The following is a 26,005-nucleotide window of genomic DNA, read 5'->3' on the forward strand; positions in this document are numbered from 1 at the left end:
GCGTGCGGTGGGCACCGGGGTCAGCGGGGCGGCATAGGGGAGCAGTGCCTCCCCACCTTACAACGGGGCCTCGCTGAGGCCTGGGAGAGAGGATCCTCGTCGCTCCTCCGGCCCAGGCCCTGGACCCGAGGTAGACCTAAAGGCGGGGCCCTTTCCGCCCCCGTCTCGCCCAGGCCCCGGGGTGGCTCCGCAGGATCTGAGCGGCCCGGGCGTCACCTTCTGGCTGACTCGGGAGTCTGGGTCCTGTCGGTGAGCCTGGCCTCCGTCCCTCCTGCCTGTCTCCCCCCACCCCCACGCCCCGTGACCCCACCCCTGCCATGCGCGTCGTCCCATTACTTGATTAGGTCCCGGTAGTCCAAGAAGGATAAGATGAGGAGGAGGGGATCGGTGGGCAGCGATTCTAGGGTCAGCGGCGCTGACTGGGTCTCCATGGCCGCCATCTTGCCTGGCCCGGTGCAAGGCCTGGCCCCGCCCCGGCCCCGCCCAGACCCCGCCCCCCACCGCCACCGCCCGAGCCGCTCCCCGGCCGCTCGTACAGGTTTGTTATGTAACCGCCTGGACAGCCCCGCCCATGGGGCGGGCCTACGGGCGGCTCCCGGCAAGGTTCCGCCCCCGCCCCTCGGGCGCAACGCTGGTGCGGTCAGACCCCACTGCAGCTGGGAGCCGGATTCCTCCACGCTCCGCAGGCTTATAACTCCGCACTCTCTCCTCCCATTCTGATCCTTAAACTTGCCCAGCCCGTAACACTTTCGGTCTTTGTTCCCCGGCGTTCTGCCTGGCTCTGTCTAGCCCCGTATGCGAAATTTTACACCCGGTATCCTCGAAGCCAGGCTCCGAATCTCATCCCAAATCCTCTCCGTCCTTGGTCCCCGGATCCTTCGTTCGCTTCTCTTCGTTTCCCCCTTCAGCCTCCCTCGCCCTGCTTGCTCCACTTACAAACTGAGGAAATGATGGTAGAGGGCATAATTTTAACCCCTTCCCTGAGTGACAGGTGGACAGGAACTGAATCTTAAGGTCAGACGCTTTCGATCTGGTGTTCACGGTGATTTTTCAGCCTATTCGGGCAATGCAAAGTGTATAGTAAATGCATTTTTACCCACAAGGTTTAATCTCCGAGGGTTTCAGTACCCTGGCTGTGTGATGTGCCGAGCCTGCCCTTGGGTTTGAGGCACGGTGATGGCCCATCCTTAGCTTTGCTGGTGCGTTAAGTTTCATGCATGCATCATGAGCTAAATTCACTTACCTGAAGCCATCTTTCCCCTTGCTTTTCCAAAGGCCCTCTAGTACAAGGTACTTTGGTGAGCCCAGCTCTGGACGTCACGTAGGTCATTTCCTTTAGAAGTGAAAATGCACTAGCTAACTATGCCTAAATTCTATGAGCCTGTGGACTCATCTCTAAAGCCTTCCCTCCCCTTAAGTGGTTTATGGATGGCCACAAAGCATTATTTGTGTGAAGTACCTGGCTAGGTAATCAATATTAATCCCAAGCCTATGCATAAAACCATTACTAAGTTTTCCAAATGTTTCAGTACCCTGGCTGGAGCTTCCTCCCAACTATTTGGAAAAGTAGAAATAATTCCACCACCCACCCCAAAACACTCCATTTCCTCAGTTCACCATACCATTAATGCTTCATGATTTTGTCTATACTAACTCCTCTCCCCACCACACATGTACTAATATGTTTTGATCCTGAAAATCTTGCTTTCAGGGTGAGGTCTGGCCTCCCAGTGAAAGGGTTTTGGAATACAGGGGACATTTAATGGGGTGGAGTCCAAAGCCGAAAGCCAAAAAAGAATTCTTGTGACATCTTTGGTGCAAAATGGTGGTTTATTAAAGCCCATGGACAAAACCCGTGGCCAGAACGAGCTGCTGCACCGGGGTGCACAGGGTGGCTCATTATATATTATGGCGTTGTGGGAGTTAAGGAAAAAGGAAGGTTTCAAAAGACTTTCATATGCTGAAGAGGACCTACAGGATACCAGAGGCCTTGCTCTTGGCACATTAAGGTTGTTTTCCCCTCTAGCAAGGCATTAACATTAAGAGAGTTGGGAACTTCCTGGAAGGGTGCCACACATGTCCCACCCTGGAATGGTGGGGGTGGGGGGTGTAGGGTGGCAGCTTGTGCTTGTCCTCATCCAGCCTTCTGCTCCCTCAGCATTCCACCCTGAACAGTTTTGACCCTTAAGTATTTCAGGGTTGAAGGTGGATGGTCTCATCTTCTGTTAACTTCTTCCTGCTGAATAGGGGTTTAGAGACTTCCCTGCCTATGGGTCAGCATGGGTCAGTTGAGGACTTGATATACGGAGGAGTTGCTAAAGACAGAGGCAGCCGAGTCCAGGGGAGACTGATGAAGTGGGTCTTCCTGAGGACCATCTGTCTGAAGTTACGGGAGTGAAGAGTTCTCGACACTAGGTGGAGACACATAGGGCAGAAAACAGCAGAACGTGGTTAATTTAACAAAAAGCTCAAGAAAGAGTCCTTTGATGATTGACAAAAAATCCTTTTTCTAGTTCAGGAGTTTAATCATTAAAGGGGAGAGACGGGGACTATTTCCAGGGCCAATTTGAGGGGTACCTGGGTTGCTCAGCATTAAGCATCTGCTTTGGCTCAGGTCATGATCCCAGGATGGGGGTGGAGCCCCACATCTGACTCCTTGCTTGGCGGGAAGACTGCTTCTCCGTCTTCCACTCTCCTCCAGCTTGTGTTCCCTCACTCACTCTGTCTCTGATAAATAATGAATAAAATCTTTTTTTTAAAGATTGTACTAATTTATTTGACAGAGATCAGAGAGGCAGGCAGAGAGAGAGGGGAAGCAGCTCCCTGCTGAGCCGAGAGCCTGATGTGGGGCTAGATCTCAGGACCCTGAGATCATGACATGAGCCAAAGGCAGAGGCTTAACCCACTAGCCACCCAGGCGCCCCATGAATAAAATCTTTAAAAAAAAATAAAATGCTAGGCGCCTGGGTGGCTCAGTGGGTTAAGCCTCTGCCTTCGGCTCAGGTCATGATCCCGGACTTCCAGGATCGAGTCCCAAATCAGGCTCCCAGCTCCTTGAGGAGTCTGCTTCTCCCTCTGACCTTCTCCTCTCTCATGCTCTCTCTCACTCATTCTCTCTCAAATAAATAAATAAAATCTTTTAAAAATAAATAAATAAATTTTTTAAAAAGCGCCAATTCGAGTAATGTCAGAAGCCCAGAAGTATTTTGTGATGATCTGGAACATATACGTAGTATTTTGTTTCTGTGATAGCTCAACTTCCACCTTGTGTTATAGGCATTAGATTAAAACATCTAATGCCATTCTATTTCATACAGCTGCTTCACACTCTTGTGTTTAATTATTTAATAGAGAAATGCTCTTTCTGGTGTCACTTAGGACATTGACCTAAGTGTACTTAAGAGCTTCCATGGGCCAAACACCCTCCAGTCCCCAAGAGGGAATGAAAATGGATGTTAGTTGGTCATACCAATGAGACATAGAATGTGTTCATCATTTAAATTTGGAAGGGGCTGGGTTGGTAATGGTTTTACTAATGCGTCTGTGTACTCTGGCAGAACCCAGAGCACAGTGGCCTATCCAGCCTGGGGGAAAGCCATGGCCACAAGTTAGTCACTTAGCCACTGGGTCTCAGCCAAGAGCCAGTCATGTGATACTGGGCCTTTCAGTGTAGTCAGGATTTCAATGGCCATTTTGCAGAGCCATTCTTCACATGTGTAATAATTTCAGAACCATATCTGACTGGGGAGTTACAGCTTGGTAATAATCTCCTTTTCTTTAAATTGCTTCATGGACATGTTAAGACTGGAAAAGCATATTTGGAGTCAGTATAAAGATTAATTTTTAAGGCTTTGGTGAATTGTAAAGCACAAGTGAGCACCACAGCATACCCAGCTTTTCTTATTCCTTTTTCCATGAAACTTAAAACTAGGCTTGCCATCAGTAAACCAACTGTCATCTGTATTTTCAATAGGGGCATCTTTAATCTGGTCGACTAGCATAAACAAGATCCGTAACCTCTGAACAGTTATGCTCTATAGAAGCTATGACGGTTAGGTCCAGAGGTAAGGGTAGCTGGGTTTAAAGTCTGACAGGTTCAAGTATTATTTCAGGTATATCTTATAAGGATAACCTGGTGTTCCATAAGATTGCCTCCTGTCATCTACTGGTGGCCTTTGGTCTCTAGGGCATTCTGGACCTGATGTGAAGTCATTAGAGTCAGGACTGTCCCATAGTTTTGAGGCTCCTTTTACCAGGAGCATTGTTATATGCTTAGCTAAAGCTTTGTTTGCAATCATATCTCAATAGAGGGGGGACTTCTAGAATAAGGGATGAAACCATTAAGAAGCCCTTTTTGTTTGAGGTCCAGCCTCCAGCCTTAACAAATATCCTAATTACAAAGCATCACTGGCAAGTGGGAAAAAACTCATCAGGAGGCAAGGGGGTTCGCAAGTGCATCATCCAATCCAGTCATGAAGAAGTGGGGTCACCCGTTTTCTCCGCAAGTCCATAGTTAACCCTATAGAGTGGGGTATGCTTCTAGCTTTTAGAGAATGATGTCATTATGCCAGCCATGTAGAACTGGTCAAGGGGATAGCAAGTTATACAATTGTTGGGCAATCAACCCCATTTTCCAGTTGTTTGGATAATCATGCCTATGGGGGGGGGGTCCTGTTATTAGCCCCACAGAGTTAACAAGCAATTTATTTGAAAAACAAGTCCAGTTTTAACAAACTTGGCCTATTTCCATAAGCTCAGCAAGAATAATGATAGATCATGTTGATCTTTTAGAATCTGCTTTGCTGAACTTTTTATAAGGAATCTCTAGGCTGAACTTTTAGTAGCTTCTCCAAGCCAGAAGCCGAGCCAAGTACTTGCCATCAGACACGCCTGCAGCACCTGTAGATTTGGGTGAATTCGTCTTCCAGAGGTTCCTGCACCTGCCAGCAAGTGACATTCTTTACTCACCTGGTGAGGTTGCTGGGAACTAAAAGCAAGGTATCAAGCCAACAGTTCCAAGTGGCTTTCAGGCTCCAGGTTTCATAAAACCAACCTCAATTCCTTGAAGTTTTTTGGTCATATCGGAGTCTATATATGTCTCTCAAAAATATGACGTTCCAGTCAAAGCCTTGGTAAAATAACCAATGTTTCCAATGGTGTCTTATTACAAGAACAGATTCTCATTGAACCTATGAAGCAAATAACTAACTAGGATCATCATGGAAGAAAAAATACTTACTGAGACCCTCTGAATTTGAGGGTTCAGGTAGAGAGAAAAGTTAAATGCTTTAATTTGCTTACAAATGATTATTTTTTTTAAAGATTTTTATTTATTTATTTGAGAGAGAAACAGTGAGAGAGAGCATGAGCAAGGAAAAGGTCAGAGAGCGAAGCCGACTCCCCATGGAGCCGGGAGCCCGATGCGGGACTCGATCCCGGAACTCTGGGATCATGACCAGAGCCGAAGGCAGTCGTCCAACCAACTGAGCCACTCAGGCATCCCAACAAATGATTATTTTATCATGTTTCTGTAAGTCATAGACATCTTACGTTTTCCTCAATCTGGAAGAGTAAACATTAGCGAACCAGCAATGTTTTTGAAACAAGGATCACAAAACTGTAATTCGTCTTTTTAGTTCATTTAGTCCTACGTTACTAGTTCTTGTTCCATTGGAAATCAGCTTTAGTTAGTTCTGGAAATTCTTACCCATTTCAGTTTTGGGATTTTGAAGATATTGAACACCTGTATTTGTCCTAAGAGTCCCTTTTATGAGCTTCATTTAAGATGAATCTCATTTTCCAAGAATTAGGACAATTATAAACAACAGAAACTCAGCATGGATATGGTTCAAGATCTGATGAGAGTTTATAAAGGAGCGGACAAGGAAAGATTATTTCTGTGACACATAACACTTCAACAGCCAAAATATCCAGTAATGATGACCTTGTATTAACTAATTACAACTTTAGGAATTGCACATTATCTTTAGAATAGTTACAGCATTTACCCAAATATAACCTAAGGCTTACTTGTTTAACAGTACTTCTGGAGTAACTTAGCATACCAAAGACAAAAGCCTGAAGAGTTAAAGAGAGGGGCACCTGGGTGGTTTAGTGGGTTAAGCTTCTGCCCCTGGCTCAGGTCATGATCTCAGGGTCCTAGGATCGAGCCCCACATCGGGCTCTCTGCTCAAGGGGGAGCCTGCTCCCCCCTCTCTGCCTACATGTGATCTGTCAAATAAATAAAATCTTAAAAAAAAAAGAGTTAAAGAGAATTCATTTACAACTTAAATCTTGGGAAGTTTGTCAAAACCTTAGAAAGTTAAAGCACATGCTTGCATAGTATTGCAGATTACAAAAAAATTGTATTTAACCAAGGTGACAATAAGATATTTGAAAAGCTAATATGTAAGGGTTCTGTAGTTGTTAGCAAAACCTACCTCCTTTAATACTATAAGTTTTAAGCAAGTAATGGAAGACAGGATAAAAGGCAGAACATAGAAACTGGTTTTCTGGGCAGACAAAAAAAGGGAAAAAAATCTTTGTTTACCATTTTCTTATCCAGAACATTTAACAATTCAAGAAAACTTTGTCTTTAGAACAGAGAATTTCAATCTTATACCACCGAACCTTTAAAATCCATTTGTTTCAATCTTAGCCAGGCCTGACTGCACCTAAAAATTCCTTTCCAAAGATTGCCCTTCACAAATCCTCCATTACAACTTTCCTTTGCATTGTTTGTCCCATGCTGTCTTTCCAAACAACCTTCTTACCATAGGACAAAATTACCTTTTACATTCAAAAATGCATTCCCATTCCTTGTATCTTTCTTACATTATCTCCTACTCTTCAGCATACCGACTTGCTTCCCTTATATCTATCAGTTTTAATTACATCTAGAATTTTGCTTTTTTTTTTTTTTGAGACCTTAGTCTCTAGTGAAGACTTCGTAACCAGTTGTGAACTGTTACACCAGAATTCTTCAGGCGGCAAATATGGGAAATCAGTTAAGCACAAAGCATGTTTGCCAAAAGATTTTAACATCCTAGTTCTTTGCAATACGAGATCAAAAATGCACAAACCTATGTTCAGTAATCAATGATTTAGTATTGTATCCTATTTGGAAAAGGCCTAGATTTCCAATGAGTTTAATTCCATTTACCATCCAAGGAAAACTTTCAAGTTTCAGGTTACTAAAGACCTTGAAAGCTATTTTAACAATTACCCATGAAAACTTTGAGACAATAGAACATTTCAGTCAGTCACGCTAACAAATTGCAATGGAGATAACACGAGTTTGACCTCAACAGAGTAAGAAGTTTCATGTTTAGTGCAGCTAACTTGAAAGACACGTCTATCTTAAACCAACGCACAACTTGGTTTGAATTCTGAATTATGTTCCACCTGGATCCTCCCCTTCCCCATTGTCAATTTTTACCCTGAGACCCCCTGGTGGGGAGATCTGGAGTGGGCGGTGTTAGGTCCAGGGGTTGCGCTTCTTGCTCCTTGACCGGGAAGAGAGGAGGGGGCAGGGTGCCTGAGACAGCGAGGGTGGTACAGAAGCCAGTCACAGAGGCCGTACCCAAGATGGTACAGGAATGAGAGAGGGGGGATGGGGAGACAGAAGAGAAAAAGTGCTGCCAGCAGGCAGAAAAGAGTTTCTAGTTCAGTTTCCCATCAGCTCCAACGGAGCTGTTTTCCCGCCAACAAGGCAGAGAAGATAGGCAGTCCACGTCTGGTAAGGGAAGACAGAATTTCCCCCCAAACAAAGGGAGTTTCAGCAGCTGTTTGGGAATATTCCTTAGAGTCACATCCCAAGGTATGCAAACCACAGTTGGCTCTAATTACAGCTGTTAACCCCGGGAAATGAGTGAAGGAGAAGCCCCCACATTTATTCAGAGGAACAATGAGAGAGTGAGTCAGAGTCCCCTTTGCTAGGAATGGCCTTCCTCTGACAACCTGGGTTTGATCGGAGGCCTATTTAGAGAATTAACATCTCATGTCACCAGAGTTTACTAACAAATCAGCACTTTCCTAAATTTTGCAATCCGAATTGTTTCCAATGGGTTAAAAGGTATCCCAAGGATGAGAATCCCTGGGGACTGAAAAAGCCCCCATCCCATGCTAGAAAGGGTCCATTACTGAAGAAAATTCCCTGACTCCCGAGTGGTGTCCCATGCACAGGGGACGTCAGAGGTTTCTGATGTCAAAGCGATCCAAGGTATCCCTTAAATTGTGATGATCGCTGCTGCTGTTAAAGGCCCCTGTAGGAGGGAGGCCTGCCCTCCCCTCACTTCCCCACTGCACTCTAGACTACGATGGGTTCCAGTGAATGGACCAAAATACTTGGCCTTGAAGAACCCACCATTTTAAGCCATGGAAAACACTAGAAAAGTTTTACAAGGGGAACTTACCCTATTTTGTAACTTGAGTTGTCAGTAGAAGTCATTGACAGGAAACAGTAAAGATGGAAACCCATCATGAGCTAAGCAACACCCCAACACACATGGTCCTTAACAGCCAACTTCCCTAGGAAAAGGTTCCCGGTTGCGTTTTAATTCCATGAGGTACTGGTTTCCCCTGGCTCCCAGTGGAGGTCCCGAGGCTGGAAGTGGCTAGATCAGGATGTGAAGGGGCTCACATTAGATCAATCAAGAGGAAACCTCACCTGGGAGTCTTAAGATAGGCAGCTATGGCAGCCACTTAGATGGCTGTCCCAAGCCCAAGACAGACGACTTTGGGTAAGGACAGCAGTAAAGAGAGGGCATCAAGTTTCTGGGTCTGATTACCATTCTGGTCAGGGTACTAACTTCTAGCCAAAAGGCAGACTTTCTCCTCCACCATCGAGTAAACGTGGGCTAGACGGAAGTGCTCACCTATTTTGGCACTGAAGCTCAAGAGTCTGGATGTAAAGACTCAAAGCCCCATGATCGGACGCCATACGATGGGGTTTGCTATGTAGGTGAGGTTCAGAGGTGTGAGGTCTGGAGCCTGTCAAAGGATTCTTAAGACACTGTGGGTACAGAATGGTAGTTTAGTGAAGCATGATGTATAAAAGACAGGTCAGGATCCACGGGCCACTACGGTTGTGAGGGGTGGCTGCTTATATACTATGGGGTTGGAGGAGGCGGAGAAAAAAGGAGGTTTTGAAAGAACTTTCATATGCTAAAGAGGACCTACAGGATACTGGAGGCCTTGGCATTGGCAAGTGAAGGTTGTTTTTCCCCTCTAGCAAGGCATTACCATTAAGAAGGTTGGGAGATTCCTGGAAGACTGGCACACCTGGGGGTGGGGGGAGTGCTCTGTCCTCAACATGCCTTCTGCTCCCTCAACACTAGGGCTCCAAATTCCAAAAGATAGCAAACAACTTGGTTGGGAGATCGCCTCTCACCTGCAAGCCAACCACTCCCTTTACCTATCCCTCACACACCAAGCCAGTATTTCCCCCGCCCTAAGTCACCTGAGGTCCAGGTACCAGGCAGCTAGAGACGGAGACCCTTAGAGCCCAAACAAAGCCCACCATGTATTGTTCAAAGTAGGCAGTCCTAAGCGCTCTTCTCTGCCCTCCCCTACCTTCCCACTGGAAACCCTAATAAAGTCCCTGGGATTTAGGAAAGAACATTAGGGTTTGAAGCCGATGGCCAAGAAAAGAATTCTTGAGATGTGTTTGGTGCAAAGAGGTGGTTTTATTAAAGCACGGGGACAGGACCTGTGGGCAGAAAAATGCACTGGGGTCATGAGGAGTGGCCCATTCATACTTCCAAGTTGGGAAGGGGTTAGAGATAGCATAAGTTTCTAAGGAATTTTGGAAGCAAGATTTCCAGGACCTTGAGGGGGCTAGCTATGGTTGGGAAAAGGTCATTTATTACCAACTAATGAAACCTGAGTCATGAGTCTCTTCAGAGGTATATCGGGGGGCCAGATGTTTGGGGGCTGATTGCCAACACGTATCTTGGAGGGTTTAGAGATATAGGAAATTTCTGAAGGAATTTTTATATGTTAAAGTAGACTTATAGGATGGGTGGTGCGGGGGTGGTCAGGCCAGGATTGTCTTTTGCCCTTAGCAAAAAGTATCAACATAAAGGCAGTTGAGTCCCTAAAGGAATGTCCCTCTGCCTGTTTTAAGGACTTGTCAATGGGCTGTAGGTAATAAGAAAATGTGGTAATTCTGTCTTTATTTCCCACATCGCCTTGCCTAAACTTTACCCTCTCTCCTTCTTCGGCTCCTAAGAAAGCCTGATGCTTCCACTGTGGCCCTGCATGATGGAGAGGACCCCCTTCTCTAAGGAAATGTAGTAAAAATCTTTTTTCAATGGCATAGGCCTCTCCTCACTCACCTCCGTAAGTTCAAATCCCACCAATAGGAACGAGACACTCACCTAGGAAAAACTGTAAAAACTGGAACAAAACAATCTCTGCTCCCATCTCTGTAATTCCAAGCTATGTATGCACACATTTAGAGCATTTATCGAGTTGGATTCGGGTCAGATGATCCCTGTTTGTCTCTTTCACCAGACTGTTATGCACTCAGTCTTTTTTCTCCTTGTAACTCCAGGGCCCAGCGCAGCATTCAGCAAGTAGAGAGTTTAAATGCCGGTTGAGTGAATGAAGACAGAATGATCATTTCAGTTTGCCAAGGAACCATACCCATTGTCTACAAGTAAATGCTTATAAAGGGGCTCGATGGTAATTCATGTTTGTCTTTATTTCTCCTTCAGGTAAGCTATTGAACTTCTTTCAAGTTCAAAAACTGGGGGGAGTTTTAAGTACACTGTATTCCCTTCTGCTGTCCTATTGTATTTTCCCTTTTTTCTTTTGGCCTTGCTCCAGTTATGACCTAGTGAGAAGACCACAAGTACGTTACCCTACTGCTGCGGCTGAGATAAAGGGAGACGAGAGAGGTACTCACCTGGGGCACATTTACAGGAGTACCCCAAAAAACCTCAATCATCAAGGTAAGTAATATTTGAATGCAGTATTTTTTTAAACCAAAATTAATGCAAAAATCCACAATGAACCAGACACCAAAACACTAAATAAAAACAGGATTCCACAGAGCTATTGAAGCTATACTGGAACCTAATGCTGCGGGAGAGCTAGATTCTTGTCTCACCGAATCAAAGAAGGAAATCTCTGGGACGAATGAGAGTGAGTAAAACGATAGAAGTCACAGCAAACACTCTCAAGATTAAGAGAGGTCTAGATGATGGGCTTCAGGGTTGGTCTTTTATAGAAAACAAACCAGGGCACTTCAATCCTTTTAACGTCTCTATTGATATCACCACTGAGCAAGGACTAGTGATAACACCTTCAATGGCTTACTTCCTTTTTAGGTCTGGTTATTCTTTTTTGGTCGGGGGGGGGGGGGGGGGGGATTCTCACAAAAAAGACACCACCCCACCCACCCAGGGTAGGGTAGTTGGGTTTGTTCCCTTAACTCTGGTTTCCCACACCTTTGCCTCTTTGGGATTTCTGGAAACCTGATCACAAAGCCCCCACCTATCTTTCCCTACCTATTCCCTCCTGTCCCTTACTCACTAAGGGTAAAGGAAACAATGTATATCGAAATGCATGTTTTTATGTCTTTTTTTTTTAAAGATTTATTTATTTATTTGACAGACAGAGATCACTAGTAGGCAGAGAGGAGACAGAGAGAGGAGGAAGCAGGCTCCCTGCTGAGCAGAGAGCCCGATGTTTTTATGTCTTTTTAAAGGTTATTTTTTTCCACTACAGGCAGAAGGGGTGTTCAGGTGGAGAACATGCTTCTCCCAGGTAGTGGGGTCCAGAACTCCTGCTATCCTCTCTAGCCCCTCTTTCCCAGGCTGCCGTTTTGGTTGCTACTCCTTACATGGAACAGAAGGATCTCCCTGAAATGGTATTTGCTTGCTATTAATATGCCTGTGGTAGATCAGAAAGCACAAGGGGGGACACCTGGCTGGCTCCGTCAGTCGAGGATCTGTCTGACTCTTGGTTTCAGCTCAGGCTGATCTTGGGGTCCTGGTGTGAGCCCGGCATCCAGCTCAGAACTCAGTGAGAGTCCGCTTGTCCCTCTCTGCCCCTCCACCCTCCATTAAAAGAAAGAAAGAAAATCTGACTTGAAAAAAAAAAAGAAAGCACAAGGTTCTGAAAGAAGAAGTCATCCATGGCATTTTTTAAGAAAAGCTTTCTCAAAAAAAAAAAAAAAAAAAAAAAGAAAGAGCTTTCTCTACTCTCAGGACTAGATAACGTTTGAGAAATAAATACACTTAGATGTTTTCTTTAGGACCCCAGTGTCACTTGGGTCTATGGTGTAGCTTTTGGCACACCATGCTCGACTTACAGACAATCCCACTGGGTTTCATGGGCTTCTAAGTTCCCATCCACTATTTTGGTAAATCCCTCTGACTCTCATTCACATCTTATCCCCGGCGAAGGTCGCGCTCAGGCCTATAAAGGATCAAGCACAGAGTGCCTGCTGCTCCAACTTTGACACCCTTATTCTTTCGAAGGTGAGAGAGATGCAGCCCCTAACTGTTGGGCAGGGGAGAGACCGCAGGCCTCTGGAGGCTCATTTTCTCCCTCACAGTCAGGGTTTAGCGGCTAGCCGTGTCAGCAGATGTGTGCGCTGAGAGGCAGGACGAGGTCACCAGATACTGAGTTCTAGAGGCTTCCACTGAATGGTGGCCTAGCTGTGCCCCGCCCCCCATATGTAAAACACCATAGTTTAGAGGCCCTTTCTATTGAGCACTTTCTGGGAGGTGTCCAGTCTTCTGCCCAGCCTAGTGCACAGCTCAGCAGGGATTATGAGAGCCCTTAGCTGGCAGCAGGGATGGGGAGTGTGACGGTCTCTCCCCCTCCCCTTGCAGCCCCTCCCCCTACAGCCCCTCCCCCAACCTTTGATGTTTATACTTCATTGTAGTGGTGGTGTGTGTCCTGGGCCCCTAAAAGATAACCAGGTGAGTGTCACACTCCACTTCGTCTTGCTAAATGTTTTTGGAAATGGCCTGGTCCAACTGGGCCGCCCAGGGGCAAGAAACCTTCTTAGGTGATGGGGGGAGGGGGCGGTGCTGTCCAGCAGCAGGGCAGGCCTGGGAGAGGACAGACCGAACTCCGGCGTCAACACTCCCAGCTGTGGTGAGGCAACTTGGGCTTCTGGGAGCCCAGAAGATGAAGAGGCAGGAGGACCTGGTTGGAGCCCACCAGACCCCGACTGACCCAAACAAGTGTGCCCCCAAAAGAAAAACCTCGGTCCCAAAGCCTGCTGCTGATTGCTCAAAAGGAGGCCTGGCCTCTGCAGGACTCAGAAGAATTCAGGAGTATATGCTTATGCTTTCCGGCTGAAAGCAGGGAGAAGGATAAAATTACAGGGATATGTGGAAATTAGGGGTTGCCACTGCAGCTCAGAAAGGCAACCCAGCCTGATGGCTTGAAGCAAAATCCGGAATGGACTCCCGGCTCCAGTGCAAGCAAAAACACGGACGATCCCCCCCCCCCCCGCTAATGAGAAGTCTGGAATGGATGTAAGAGATTGATAGATTGATTTTTAAAGATTTTATTTATTTATTTGACACAGAGAGAGATCACAAGTAGGCAGAGAGGCAGGAAGGAGTAAGCAGAGAGCCCGGTGGGGGGCTTGATCCCAGGACCCTGAGACCATGACCTGAACCAAAGACAGAGGCATAACCTACTGAGGCACCTTGGCGCCCCCAAAGAGTACAACCTTTCAATTACAAAATGAATGTGTCTGAGAATCTAATGTATAACATGATAACTAGGGGCATCTGGTTGGCTCAGTCCATTAAGGGCCTGATTCTTGATTTCCGCTCAGGTCGTGGTCTTAGGATAGAAAGATCAAACCCTGAAAGCAATGTTGGGCTCTGCACTGGGTGTGGAGGTTGCTTAAGATTCCCTCTCCCTCAGCCCCTCTCCCCCTTGTGTGTGCAGGGTACACACACTCTCTCTCAAAAAAAAAAAAAAAAAAAAAAAAAAGAAAGAAAGAAAAGAAAAGGAAAAAAACCTCATGCTCATAATTACTGTAGTTGATAATATTGTGCTGTATACTTAGAATTTACTGAGAGCAGAACTTAAGTGTTCTCAGCACCCCCCAAAAGATAAATATGTGAGGGAACAGATATGTTCATGAACTCGATTATGAGAATCCTTTTACAATGTATATGTATATCAAATCATCATGTTGTACCCTTTAAATATATTACAATTTTATTTGTCAGTTATACCTCAGTGAAGGTGAAAAAATAAAAAGCTAAAATGACATAATAAAAATAAAATACTAATGCAATTTAAAAAGATTATACTTATACTGTTGTAATTTATAAAAAAATTAATTTTTATCAAATTGTAAACTCTTTTCCTTCTTAGCAAATATTCATCTACATTATCATTATTAATGATTGCATTTATGTTCCTTAATAGAAATACATCATATTTTAGGTAATCAGGGTCCTGTTGGGAAATATTTAGAAAATTTCCAATTTTTTATCCTAATAAACAGCATTGTGACAAATACCCACGTACATTCATTTTTGTGAATTGTTTCATTTACATTCATAGCATAAATTTTAAGTATGGGACTGCTGGGTCAAATTTACAAACTTTTTCTAGTATGTCCCCTATTTCTAAATGGCTCTGGAAATAGGCTACAGACAAAACATTGAGTTCTAGGTATAGAAGTAGTACAGACCACATTCTCTGACCCAAATACAGTAAAATCACAAGTGAATAATAATCTCAAAAGCTTCACCATTTTGACCTCAAAAAGCAAATAAATAAAAACATCCTCTAAAAACTTCTTCAGTCAAAGAAGAAATTAAAACTGGTATTATAGAATGGTCTGACAGTAATCCCAACCAGAATGGCTTACAATAAAATGTTTTTTTTTTTTTTTAACCAAAACTTTACCAAGAAGCAAATGTACAACCTTAAGTATTTTCTCTATTAAACCAGGAATACAAACAGACATACACGACATTCTGCTCAAGTTGACATTCTGCTCAAAAAAGAACAGATACACTTAGGGGAAGCCAGATATAGAAAAATTAAGGGATAGGACGCCTGGGTGGCTCAGTTGGTTGGGCAGCTGCCTTCGGCTCAGGTCATGATCCCAGCGTCCTGGGATCGAGTCCCACATCGGGCTCCTTGCTCCGCAGGGAGCCTGCTTCTCCCTCTGACTCTGCCTTTCACTCTTGTCTGCCTGTCTGTGCTCGCTCTCGCTCGCTCTCTCTCTGACAAATAAATAAATAAAATCTTTAAAAAAGAAAAATTAAGGGAAAGACATAATGGAAAGAGTGAGGGATAGAAACAGTGGAATTGATCGATAAGCTCCCTATCTTGCTCTCTGTGTATAAGTGTTTGTGCATTTGTGTGTGTGTGTGTATTCATGTGTGTTCAAAGGAGCAGGGGCCACATGGAAACGTCCCACATTTTGCTGACAGGTTTAGGAGGCAAAGCAAATTCAACCCAACTGACACTCACAGCAGGATTAACTGGGATAATGTCAGTGTCCGTAGAGAGCCATGAAAGCACAAACGTGGACGTGACTAACGGTGGGCAGTCAATGAAGGAAAGCATCTTATAGAATGTGACAGCTGGGGCACCTGGGTGGCTCAGTGGATTAAGCCGCTGCCTTCGGCTCAGGTTATGATCTCAGGGTCCTGGGATCAAGTCCCGCATCGGGCTCTCTGCTCAGCAGGGAGCCTGCTTCCTCCTCTCTCTCTCTCTGCCTGCCTCTCTGCCTACTTGTAATCTCTCTTTGTCAAATAAATAAATAAATATTTAAAAAAAAAAAAAAAAGAATGTGACAGCTGAACCGACAATTGTGGGCTTGGTAGGATTTTGCCAAGTAAAATGCCTATAGAGAGAAAGTGAGGACTAGGTGTAGGGGCTTGTTTTCAAGGCTCTAGAATTTTTTCTATGTCTCATCAGTTCCTGACATCTATGGGACGATTAACTCTGCAGCCTTATCATTTTTAATTGTGTGCTTTCTTTTAGAGCTGGTATTCTTTTGATTCAGGCAGCCTATTTTTAGATCCTGCTTTATGTTATTAATAATTACAGCAGAAAATGAACTTCATAGAAATTAAATGTCTTTTTATTTCTTATCTGTAATTAGCTATGATGTGAGCATGCAAGATACATTCAAAATCTACTCTGTTGAGGGGCGCCTGGGTGGCTCAGTGGGTTAAAGCCTCTGCCTTCTGTTCAGGTCATGATCCCGGTGTCCTGGGATCAAGTCCCGCATCGGGCTCTCTGCTCAGCAGGGAGCCTGTTTCTCTTCCTCTCTCTCTGCCTGCCTCTCTGTCTACTTGTGATCTCTGTCTGTCAAATAAACAAAATCTTAAAAAATAAATAAAATAAAATCTGTCAAATAAATAAAATAAATCTACTCTACTGAAAGGAAAGGATATGTTGCATGGATCTAAGTGTATTAAAGGAAAGGAGAATCTGTAAGACCATATGGAAATGTTTTTATTAATTTTCAATTTTTAGGGATGCCTGAGTGGCTCAGTCAGTAAGTCTCTGCCTTTGGCTCATGATCCCAGGGTCCAGGGATCGGGTTCTGCATCAAGTCCCACTTTGGGAAATATTGCTGGATAGTCACATGCAAAAAAAAAAAAAAAAAAAAATTAAGGTGGATCCTTACTTCACAAGACATAGAAAAATTAACTTTAAAAAATTAATTCAAAATGGGTCAATGACTTAAATATTAGAATTAAAACCATAAACCTTTCAGAAGAAAGTGTACAGGTAAATCTTCATGACCTTGGCAATGGATTCTCAGATATGACACCAAACTTATGAGCAACAAAAGAAAACATACAGGGGTGCCCGGGTGGCTCAGTTGTTAAGTGTCTGCTTAAGGTTCAGGTCATGATCCCGGTGCCCTGGGACGGAGCCTGGTCTCCCTTGCCCACTCCCCCTATTTGTGTTTCCTCTCTCGCTGTGTCTCTCTCTTTCAAAAAAATAAATCTTAAAAAAAGAAAATAGAGATAAATTGTACTTCATCAAAACTATAAACTTTTGTGTTTTAATGGATTCTATACAGAAAGTAAAGAGACACCCATACAATGGGAGAAAATATTTGCGAACTATATTATGTATGTATGTTTGAATGTATCTATCTACATCTCAATTACTCAATAATAAAAAGACAACCCAACTAAAAACTGAATAAAATACGTAAATAGACATTTCTCCAAAGGATATACTTAAGTGGCCAGTAAGCCCATGAAAAGATGTTTAACGTCATTAGACATTAGGAAAATGCAAATCAAAAGCAATATCATGGGGCACCTGCCTGGCCCAGTGGGTGGAGTGTGGGACTTTTGATCTTGGGGTTGTGAGTACAAGCCCCATGTTGAGTGTAGAGATTTCTTAAATAGAAAAAAAACCCCTATAATATCACTTTCTATCCACAAGGACAGTTATAATAAAAAATATAATTACAAGTGTTGATGAAGCTGTAAAGAAATTGGAACCCCCCAAAACTGCTGGTGGGAATGTAAAATTGTTCAGTCAGGTGTTTTTTATATAAAATACATCCTTTAGTCAAAACGAGTTTACATGTTGACACTTAAGGCTAAACTAGAATAAATTTGTGCAAATTAGAACTGTATTAAGGACCAAGCAGATAATTACTGGTTCATATAATGTAATAGCAAGAATTCCTGCAAAATAGGAGATCCAACTCCCATGGTAAGATCTCTTAAACAGCTTGGCAGTTCTTCAAGAAGTTAAATACAGTTATCATCTTGGTATGAGCTAGTGATCCCACACCTAAGTATATACCCAAGACAGCTGAAAATAAACATCCACATGAAACTTACACATGAAGGCTCATAGCAGCATTATTCATGGTAGCCAAAAGATAGAAACAACCTAAATTTCCATCAATAAATAAATGGATAAATAAAATGTGGTACGTCCATACAATGGAATATTACTTGGTGAGAAAAAGCAAATGAAAGGAAAGAAAGAAAGAAAATAAAATGAAGGACTGTTCTACGAGGTGGATGAACCTTGAAAAACAGTATGTTAAGTGAAAGATGCCACATCCTGGGGTGTCCAATACAGGCAAGTCCACAGAGGCAGAAGGCAGATTTGTGGTGGCCCCAGCGGGAGTGGAGACTGATTGCTAACTGGTACCCGATTTCTTTGGGGGTGGAAAGTATTTTGGATTTAGGTTATAATTGCATAATCCTGTAATCATACTAAAAACCACCGAGACGTGCACTTCAAAAATAAAGGGATTATTTTCTCGTGCAATTTTCTCAGCAAGCAGCTGGAGATTGTTGGAGAAGTTAACATGCAGCGCTCAATATAATGAAAACTGCCTACCTCTGTGTCATTCATTACACGCTATCTTCATCTCTGTCACAGCCCACAGTGACGGTTCAGCAGCTCTCCTTAACAGGGTCTACTGTCGTACCTAAGTCCCTGCGCTGGGTACCGTCACAGCCCCATCAGGCTAAGACCACCGTGGACAAATGAGTAGTTGGACAAAGTCAGGTTATTGACCCATTATAATGAGAAAAACCACATAGCAGAGTTATTCTGGAGCCTCTCCAAACAGGGAAAAGTAAGTGTTATTGTGGAGTTTGGGGGAAGAATGGAAATCTGGGTGAAATTCAAGTGAAACACTATTTCAGGTGCTTAAGGCAACACAGGGTGAGTGTCAAAGTGTCATTATCAGGTCTGGACCGTGAAATGGACACGGGATCCTATTTCCTTGGAAACCACTAAGTTAAGGTAAGTGTGGATGCTTGTGTCCAGACAACTTTATTGGAACTTCTGCACCTGGGTTGTACCCCAAGTTTGCTTCCCTGTGTCAGACCATCTTAATTCCTCCAGGCAAGACTGGGATATTTTACTTTTACTGGAATAATTTCAAACAGCAACGTTACTGGGAGTCTGATTTTAGAGAAGAAATTTTCTCTGTGACCAAGAACACAGTAGTCACTCTAAGAAGGGGGCCCAATGGTGCTTTGCAGGCGGCCTGTGTCCTTCGGAGAAATCATGCTTACTGTGAACTCTGGGCTGTCTCTCTCTGTGTCTGTTTTCCCAGCCTGGTGAATGGCATGGCTGTTTTTTTCCTTCCTTATTATTGAGGGGGTGTTAAGGATTGATGCAAGGTTGTTTGTGCTCTTAGACCTCTGGAGGCAAGAAAGGCAACACTTTAAGGAGGGGCCAATGCAGGTTCCCCTGGAGGTTCGGTCCCTCTGCCTTTTTCAGTGGTTTTCAAGGCCCTGGTTCAGCAGGTCTGAGTTAGCTCTGCTGAAGGACAGGCTGGACCCCAGAGCTACCTTGTTTCTAACAAGGCCATGCAGGGAACTCTGCTGTTACTGGATTCCAGAATGTTCCTTAGGGAGATACACATTACCACCAAGCTCCCACTACAGTGACCAGGCCAGGAAGGCACAGCCTAGACACATGCTTGGTCAGGAGCTGAGGGGTGTGGCGGGAGGAGGTCCTGCCTCCGCTCTTAGGGGTCCTGGGAACCGTATTCATAACTTGTGAGTGGCCCCAGTGAGCTGGGCACCCTTGTCCTCTTGCGTGACCTTTGTGACTACAAAGGCACACACCCATTTTGTCTCTAATTGTTAGAAGTGGTCTTTGCGAGCTGGGCCACCTTACGGGTGGGAGACATTTCTCCTTAGGAGGTGAGGTAGGTCTCAGGGAGGGCTGCAGACTAGATACCAGCGCCTCAGGTATCTGCAAACCCAGCGGTGGGTGAAGTGGCCTCATCGTGCAGGAATCCAGCTGCTTGGGGTCTGCTCTGAGGTTTGGGAGGGGAGTGGAAGTATAGCAGGAACTCCACCAGTCCCTGAAGCCCAGAAGCAAGGGTGTCATTTGGAAAAAGAGTAAATTGACTACAGAAGGGAAAACTCAGTAGCGAGACGCGTTGCCGGAGATAGCATGCCCTCTAAAAATATATTTGGTGAAACAAGAAATTGTTGGTAGACTCCAGAAATTGCCAGTTTTCAAGTTTACGTCTAAGGCGAACCCTGCTTTCCACAGGTTCCAAGAAATACTGTTCACCCATTTCTGCACCTTTCTTTTCTTCTCTCCCAAGGGAGAGAAGATCATGACCCTCTATCTTTCCCTGATGGGTGAACTGTCTACAGCTCGGACAATCACAGTAATGGTGATGACGGAGAACACGAAACGAAGGCACTCGTGTGCCCATAGACTGCCTAGCTAATTGTAGGTCAATACTCAGTAAATACTCATTAAATCGTCATCGGTGGCAAGTCATTGCACAAGTATTTGCTGAGTGTTGGTGAATAACGTGATTTTGTGAGATGCCGAATGAAGCTGTAAGGGGACATCATCCCCGCCCTTAATGTGTTTTTGTTTTCTGTCTTGTTGCTGTTCTTACGCCGTAAGGAGAGGCATCACGCTTCACCTGCGGAAGGGGGTGGGTAGTAGACAGCCCCAGTGCTCTAGTCCCCATCAGAAGCCCCGGACACTAGTTTTTGCTTTGTTAGGAACACGATGTTTTTATGATCTCGGATGAGTCACTTGAATGTCTCAGTATCATCTGAACAAATAAGATGGTCAAATTCGATTTTTATACCTTATTGATTTTTAAAGCTTTTGTTTATTTTTTGACAGAGAGAGAGAGAGAGCGCGCACACGAGTGAGCCCACACATAGGCAAGGGGAGGGGCAGGCAGAGGGAGAGGGAGAAGCCAGCTTCCAGCTGAGCAGAGAGCCCAACAGTCCTCGTGCAGGGCCCATCCCAGGACCCTGGGATCATGACCTGAGCAGAAGGCAGACACTCATCCAACTGAGCCACTCAGGCACCCCTAGATTTTCATACGTTAAAGAGCTCTGCCGACTGTAGAGTGTGGTTGGGGCTGAGACGCAGTGAAATTGACTGGGTCTGCAAGGATGGCCTTCCTGTTCTACTTAAGGTCTGTATTCCAGGATTGGTCTACAAAGTCTTGTTCACCTTCTTTAAGGGTGGTCAAATCTTCAGAAACCCAGCTTTTGAAACCTAAACTCATCTGAACTGTTTTTTTTGTTGTTGTTGTTGTTATTGTTGTTCATTTTAAAGATTTTATTTTCTTAAGTAATCTCTACACCCAACGTGGGGCTCGAAACCACGACCCTGAGATCAAGAGTCACACGCTGTACCGACGGGGTCAGCCAGGCGCCCCTGGAAATGTTAATTGTAAGAAAGCTGAGTCATTTATTGCTTTTTCTAGGACAGGACACCATCAACACCAGCCAGAAAAAATTGCCATGGTTTCTTGCTGAGGAAGGCATCAGACCTTCAAAAGTAGCTGATTCCAGTCAGCCGCTGTCATCACACAAGAAGCTCTTGCGAACTGACCTGCCATGTAAGAAGTGAGTAATGTCTTGTCTTCCCTCCCCTCCACCTGTCGACCACGTCAGGGCTCACCCATCCTCATCCTCTACCTGGTTTTAAAGCTTCATGCAATGCGTTAGCCAGACAGATCAAGGTTGAAAGGGTTTTTGTTTGTTTGTTTTTTGCTGTGACTGTTAAATTTTAATTGAAAGTTAATTGATTTTTCTAGGAATGAGCCTCTAAACGTGGCCACAGCTCAGTGATACTGACCCACCACCCACCGTCTCTTTGCTGAACCGAGGTAAACACAGAGCAGATAAGGCAAACTGAGAATCATCAGAGGAATAAGGCCAACGCAAATTTGCAAGCAGAATACATTTGCCAGTCATGAGAACTTGGAAAATTATCGCCAAGCCTTCTTAGCCTTTTCAAATTATGTAAGGTTGAATTTCTCAAAGAGTTGTGGGAGAAAGGCTTTCCAGACCCAGATCAGTGTGTCGCCGCTGTGATTCAGAGGATCCGGGAGTTCTGAGCAGCTTGGTAACCCCAAAGCTGAGAAGAGCAGTCCCTAAACTTTTATGTGTGTGTACTACTAGGGTAGCTTGTTGAAACACATATTCTAATTCTTTGGTCCAGGGTGAAATTGAGATTCTGCATTTCTAACAAGCTGTCAGGTGATGACAACGTGGCTGGTCTTGGGACCTTATTTTGAGTAGCATGGTTCTGATAGACTTACCCGACACGGGGAAGGCAAATGAGCACAAACCTTACCTGTGCGTTTGACCAGGAATGTCTATGGCCAGGCATAGGATTTTATGAAGCTAAGTGCTGCCTTTGACCTCTACTGTGAGTGTACCACAATTCAAGCGGTGGGGGTAAATGCATGTATTTTTTTCTTAAAAACAAAGCTGAAAAGCCATGGGCACATGGGCAGCAAGAAGGATGTTAGATCGAGTGTTTCTAGAAAAAAGGTGGAGATCAGTGATATGGCAAGGCATGAATTTTGTTGCTATGTCTAATGTATGGATAATGTTATTAATTTAGCCTAAGGCGTCAATGATTTCTTTTTTTTTTAAAGATTTTATTTATTTATTTGACAGAGAGAAATCACAAGTAGGCAGAGAGGCAGGCAGAGTGGGAGAGGGAGAAGCAGGCTCCCCGTCAAGCAGAGAGCCTGATGTGGGGCTCGATCCCAGGACCCTGAGATCATGACCCGAGCTAAAGGCAGAGGCTTAACCCACTGAACCACCCGGGCACTGCAATTTCCTTTTAATATAAATGAAACATAGCTCTGCTGACCACATTGAAATGAATTTCTTCAACTTGACTTAATGATAGAAAAATCAGGGATTACAATGAGAAAAGGCAGTGCTTCTTTTCAGGATGGGGTCATTCATTCATTCATTCAACAATGACAATGTATTGAGACCCTTGTGATGGGCCAGGTGCCGTGGAGGGCGCGCTGTGCTGGGAGCTCAGTCTCTCCGTGAAAGTCTGACATTCACTGGGAGCATATTGACCCCAAACAGCTCATATTAAAATGAATTAAAACTGTGATCCTGGAAGGAGAAATTAAGCATGCTCTGGGAACACTGAAACTGGGGCACACGACTTAATGGGTGTGTGAAAAAAGGCTTCCCTAAGAAGGTGATGTTTGAGTTGAGAGCTGAAGGTTTGCTTGGAATGATCTAGGTACAGGTGTTGGTGTTGGAAGGCACCACAGGAGGGAAGGAGGTTGGCGCATGTGTGAGGTTATCCATTTGTCAATACAGAGTCTTCCCCCATCTGGGGCTTGATGCAGGGAGGCATGGTGTAATTACTGCTGATGTGAAGACTCCCAGGACTTTCATATATATGCCTGGCCTGGGGTGGCCTCAGGTGGAACTCGAACCTTTCTCCTTCCTTCTCAGTCCCCCTGACACCCAGCCTGCGGACCCCGAGGGACATGGTTCACATTTAATGCAGATATGACTGTCTCCAGAACCAGTCTTTGGGGGCTCTATGTCGGACGGAAAAGGGGGGAGGGAAATCTCGGTGAGTCAGTGTATGCTTGGGTCATGGAGAAGCCAGGTCTTTTGCTCCTCTTTCCTCTTCTCAATGATATTTTTCCTGCCCCAGGTTCCAAAATATAGATGCTGCGGAAATCGGCCTGTAGTGAGATATCTGGCCACCAGGCGGCAGCACGAGACCATAGCTTTCCCGGAAGATTAAGCAAGTTCCAATCAGCAAAGCAGGATCTCGGGTTTCTAATAAAGTCTGCACATTAGAATCATCTGACGAACTTTCATAAAATCCCAGGGGCCTGGGCTCCATCTCAAGCCAGTTGCATCTTATATCCCTGGGAAAGGGGGCACAGACTTTCAGTTTCTCCAGTGATTCCAATCTGCGAAGAGAGTTGACAACGACTCATGGAGAACACGGAATCCTGAAAACTGTAAAGGCTTTTGGGAATCACCTAGTCTACCCTGATTGCCCCCATTCCACAGCTGCAGGAACTGAGGCCAGAAACAATAGGCGTAGGAATTGCTGGAAAACAGAACCCAGGATCCTGACATTCAGGCAGTTCTGATTCCTCTCAGGCCTGTGTGGTTCCCTGTTCAAGGAGCTCCTGTTGGTAGAAACCTTCAGAATCCATCTATAGAAACCAACAGCAGAGCAACCCCAACTGTCTGTGGGCTGAGGTTCAAGGCCTATGTGCTCTTGGATACCAGGGGAGTGAGGGCAGCTACAGTCCAGGAGGGCTTCCCTGAGATGAGGCAGGGGTAGAGGACTGGCTGGGTTTTAATGACCCATGGATGTAGGCCCAGGACAAATGATGGCCACTGCTGGGGTCCCTGAGCCGGTATGAGTGAGGCAAAGGTGAGGCCCTGCAGAAAGTGGGAATTACCACTACCGAGAGACATGGAGGCATAACCTACAGAGAGGGGGACATCCAGAAGGAGGAACTGGGAAACAAGGCCTTTCACGAAATATTCTAGATCTCAGTCTGGGTCCAGTGAGGAAACACGGACAGTGTTTGAGCCTGACAGGGTCACAGGAGAGCGAGCCTCAGAAAGATGCCACTGGGGGTGGAGGGGTAAAGGCCCAAAGACCGAGGGCAGCATGTGTAGGGCCTTGTCCAGGGACTCCTTTAGGATCATCCTTTTCCGGGCCCTCAGAACGTCGACAGGATGTGACTTTTGGAAGATGTCCTAGCAGGACCGGCCGAAGAGAATGTAAATAGAATTGCCCTCAGCGGCGACTTGTGAGGACGGGGATGGCAGAAAAGACACAGACTAAACAGAGTCCTTTGGAAGGTAGCAGGGGCTGCATTCCAGAAGCTTCTCAGACAGTTTATGGGAGTGTCAGAACTGCGTTATCCCCAGAGGAGCAGGACGGAGTGAGGGAAGCCCTGGGTCCCCTGCTCTTTTCTAGTCAGGATATTCTTGGAAATCCTTAGAAACTCCACCTTGAGAAAGCCCTGGAAACCCAGCACCAACCTTCCAACCTCATGTATCTTTAGGCTTTATGACACGGAGGCCGCTCTTCACCACAGTGTTGTCCAGCCCGCTTCCCCCCAGCCTGGCCCACCTCTCTGGGGGATTCCGGGCAGCTCAGGAGTCATGTGCACTAGACGTCCCTTCTTGTCAGATTTCTCCCCCAGTAAACTCTATCTGTATTGATACCATATGGCACTGGTAGGGTGCACCCTTGTCCTTCTTCCATGACATCTGGTCCCCACACAGGTGCATGCTCCATCTTTCCCAATGCTGGGTGTCTTTGCAAGAGAACTTGAACTAGGCATCCCCAGGGATGGGTGGGTAATATTTTGCTTTTAATTTTCCATGTTTTTATATGGGGGGGGCAGGGAGGAGCCAAATAATACAGTTTTCTACTTGCAAAGCAAGACAAACCTTTCAAAACATCATCCTTTCAACGTTCACCGGAACCTTCCAGAGTCAAGATGTGCCTAAGGGAACTGCTACCTAGGATGACCCCATCTACTTGGTCCAGCCAATCCTGTAGGGAAAGGGTGTTCTTTTCTGTAAAGAACTGCTCAGAGGGTAAGCTCTTTCCTCACATTGGAACCTGGGCTGCACTAGGAGACAGGAACACCTAAACCACTAAGTATTAGGGAGTTATTCCAATAATTATGCAGGTTTGAGACTTTACTGACACCAACATCCTTTGTGCACTCTGGGATGCTATCAGCAATCAGCTGGTGTATTCGTAGACTCTGGGTCGTTTCTCTTTGGGGGTCTACCTTCCCGGGCCTATTTTCCTGTTAATCAGGAAGATTTTGCAGCTCTTCAAAAAGTCACCTTCTCAAGGTGACATCATGGCTTTCCCCTTAAGATTTGATCCCCTGGTCTTCCAAATCACACCTGTCTTCCACTTGGCTTGGGGTCCATGCACGGCTGTCTTCATAGAATTGGATGCAGGCGTTTGCCCGCACTAGCTGCTCGCTGGGAGGTTTGGTCATAACTCTCAGGGGCTGAGGACTCACTCTCATTTTCCCTTTCTTTTACAACAGCCAGAAATCTGCTTTTATTTTCCTATTATAAGATTTATTAAATTAGGGTCCGTGGAATCAAATACACATATGGCCTCCAAGGGGGTCAATCCAGTGAAATTTACACAAAATTTTAAATATTTTATTAGAGTGAGAGAGAAAGAGAGCACAGGCAGGCAGAGTGGCAGGCAGAGGCAGAGGGAC

At 45.1% G+C, this 26,005-nt stretch overlaps 2 protein-coding genes across 4 annotated transcripts in view; one reads left to right on the forward strand and one right to left on the reverse strand.

The window, feature by feature from the left end:
* Nucleotides 1–530, reverse strand: part of FBXO3 (F-box protein 3) — a 31,905-nt gene extending 31,375 nt beyond the window's left edge. Inside the window, exon 1 of the mRNA XM_082748922.1 lies at nt 337–530. Within this exon, the coding sequence (XP_082605048.1) occupies nt 337–440 (104 nt within the window). The 5' untranslated portion in view covers nt 441–530. The remainder of the gene's footprint in view (nt 1–336) is intronic.
* The window catches only part of LOC309873386 (uncharacterized protein), a 36,880-nt gene that overhangs the window by 696 nt on the left and 10,179 nt on the right, over nt 1–26,005 (forward strand). For 2 of the 3 annotated variants that reach the window (XM_082748938.1, XM_082748937.1), the window contains exons 2-4: nt 10,556–10,718; nt 10,831–10,955; nt 21,206–21,347. In XM_082748938.1, the coding sequence (XP_082605064.1) occupies nt 10,684–10,718; nt 10,831–10,955; nt 21,206–21,347 (302 nt within the window). In that variant the 5' untranslated portion in view covers nt 10,556–10,683. Of the gene's footprint in view, nt 1–10,555; nt 10,719–10,830; nt 10,956–21,205; nt 21,348–21,538; nt 21,611–26,005 lie in introns of all 3 variants that reach the window. The other variant, XR_014316317.1, reaches the window with a different exon arrangement.

The sequence above is a fragment of the Mustela nivalis genome, assembly GCF_964662115.1.
Source record: "Mustela nivalis genome assembly, chromosome: 9".
NCBI classification, from domain to species: domain Eukaryota; kingdom Metazoa; phylum Chordata; class Mammalia; order Carnivora; family Mustelidae; genus Mustela; species Mustela nivalis.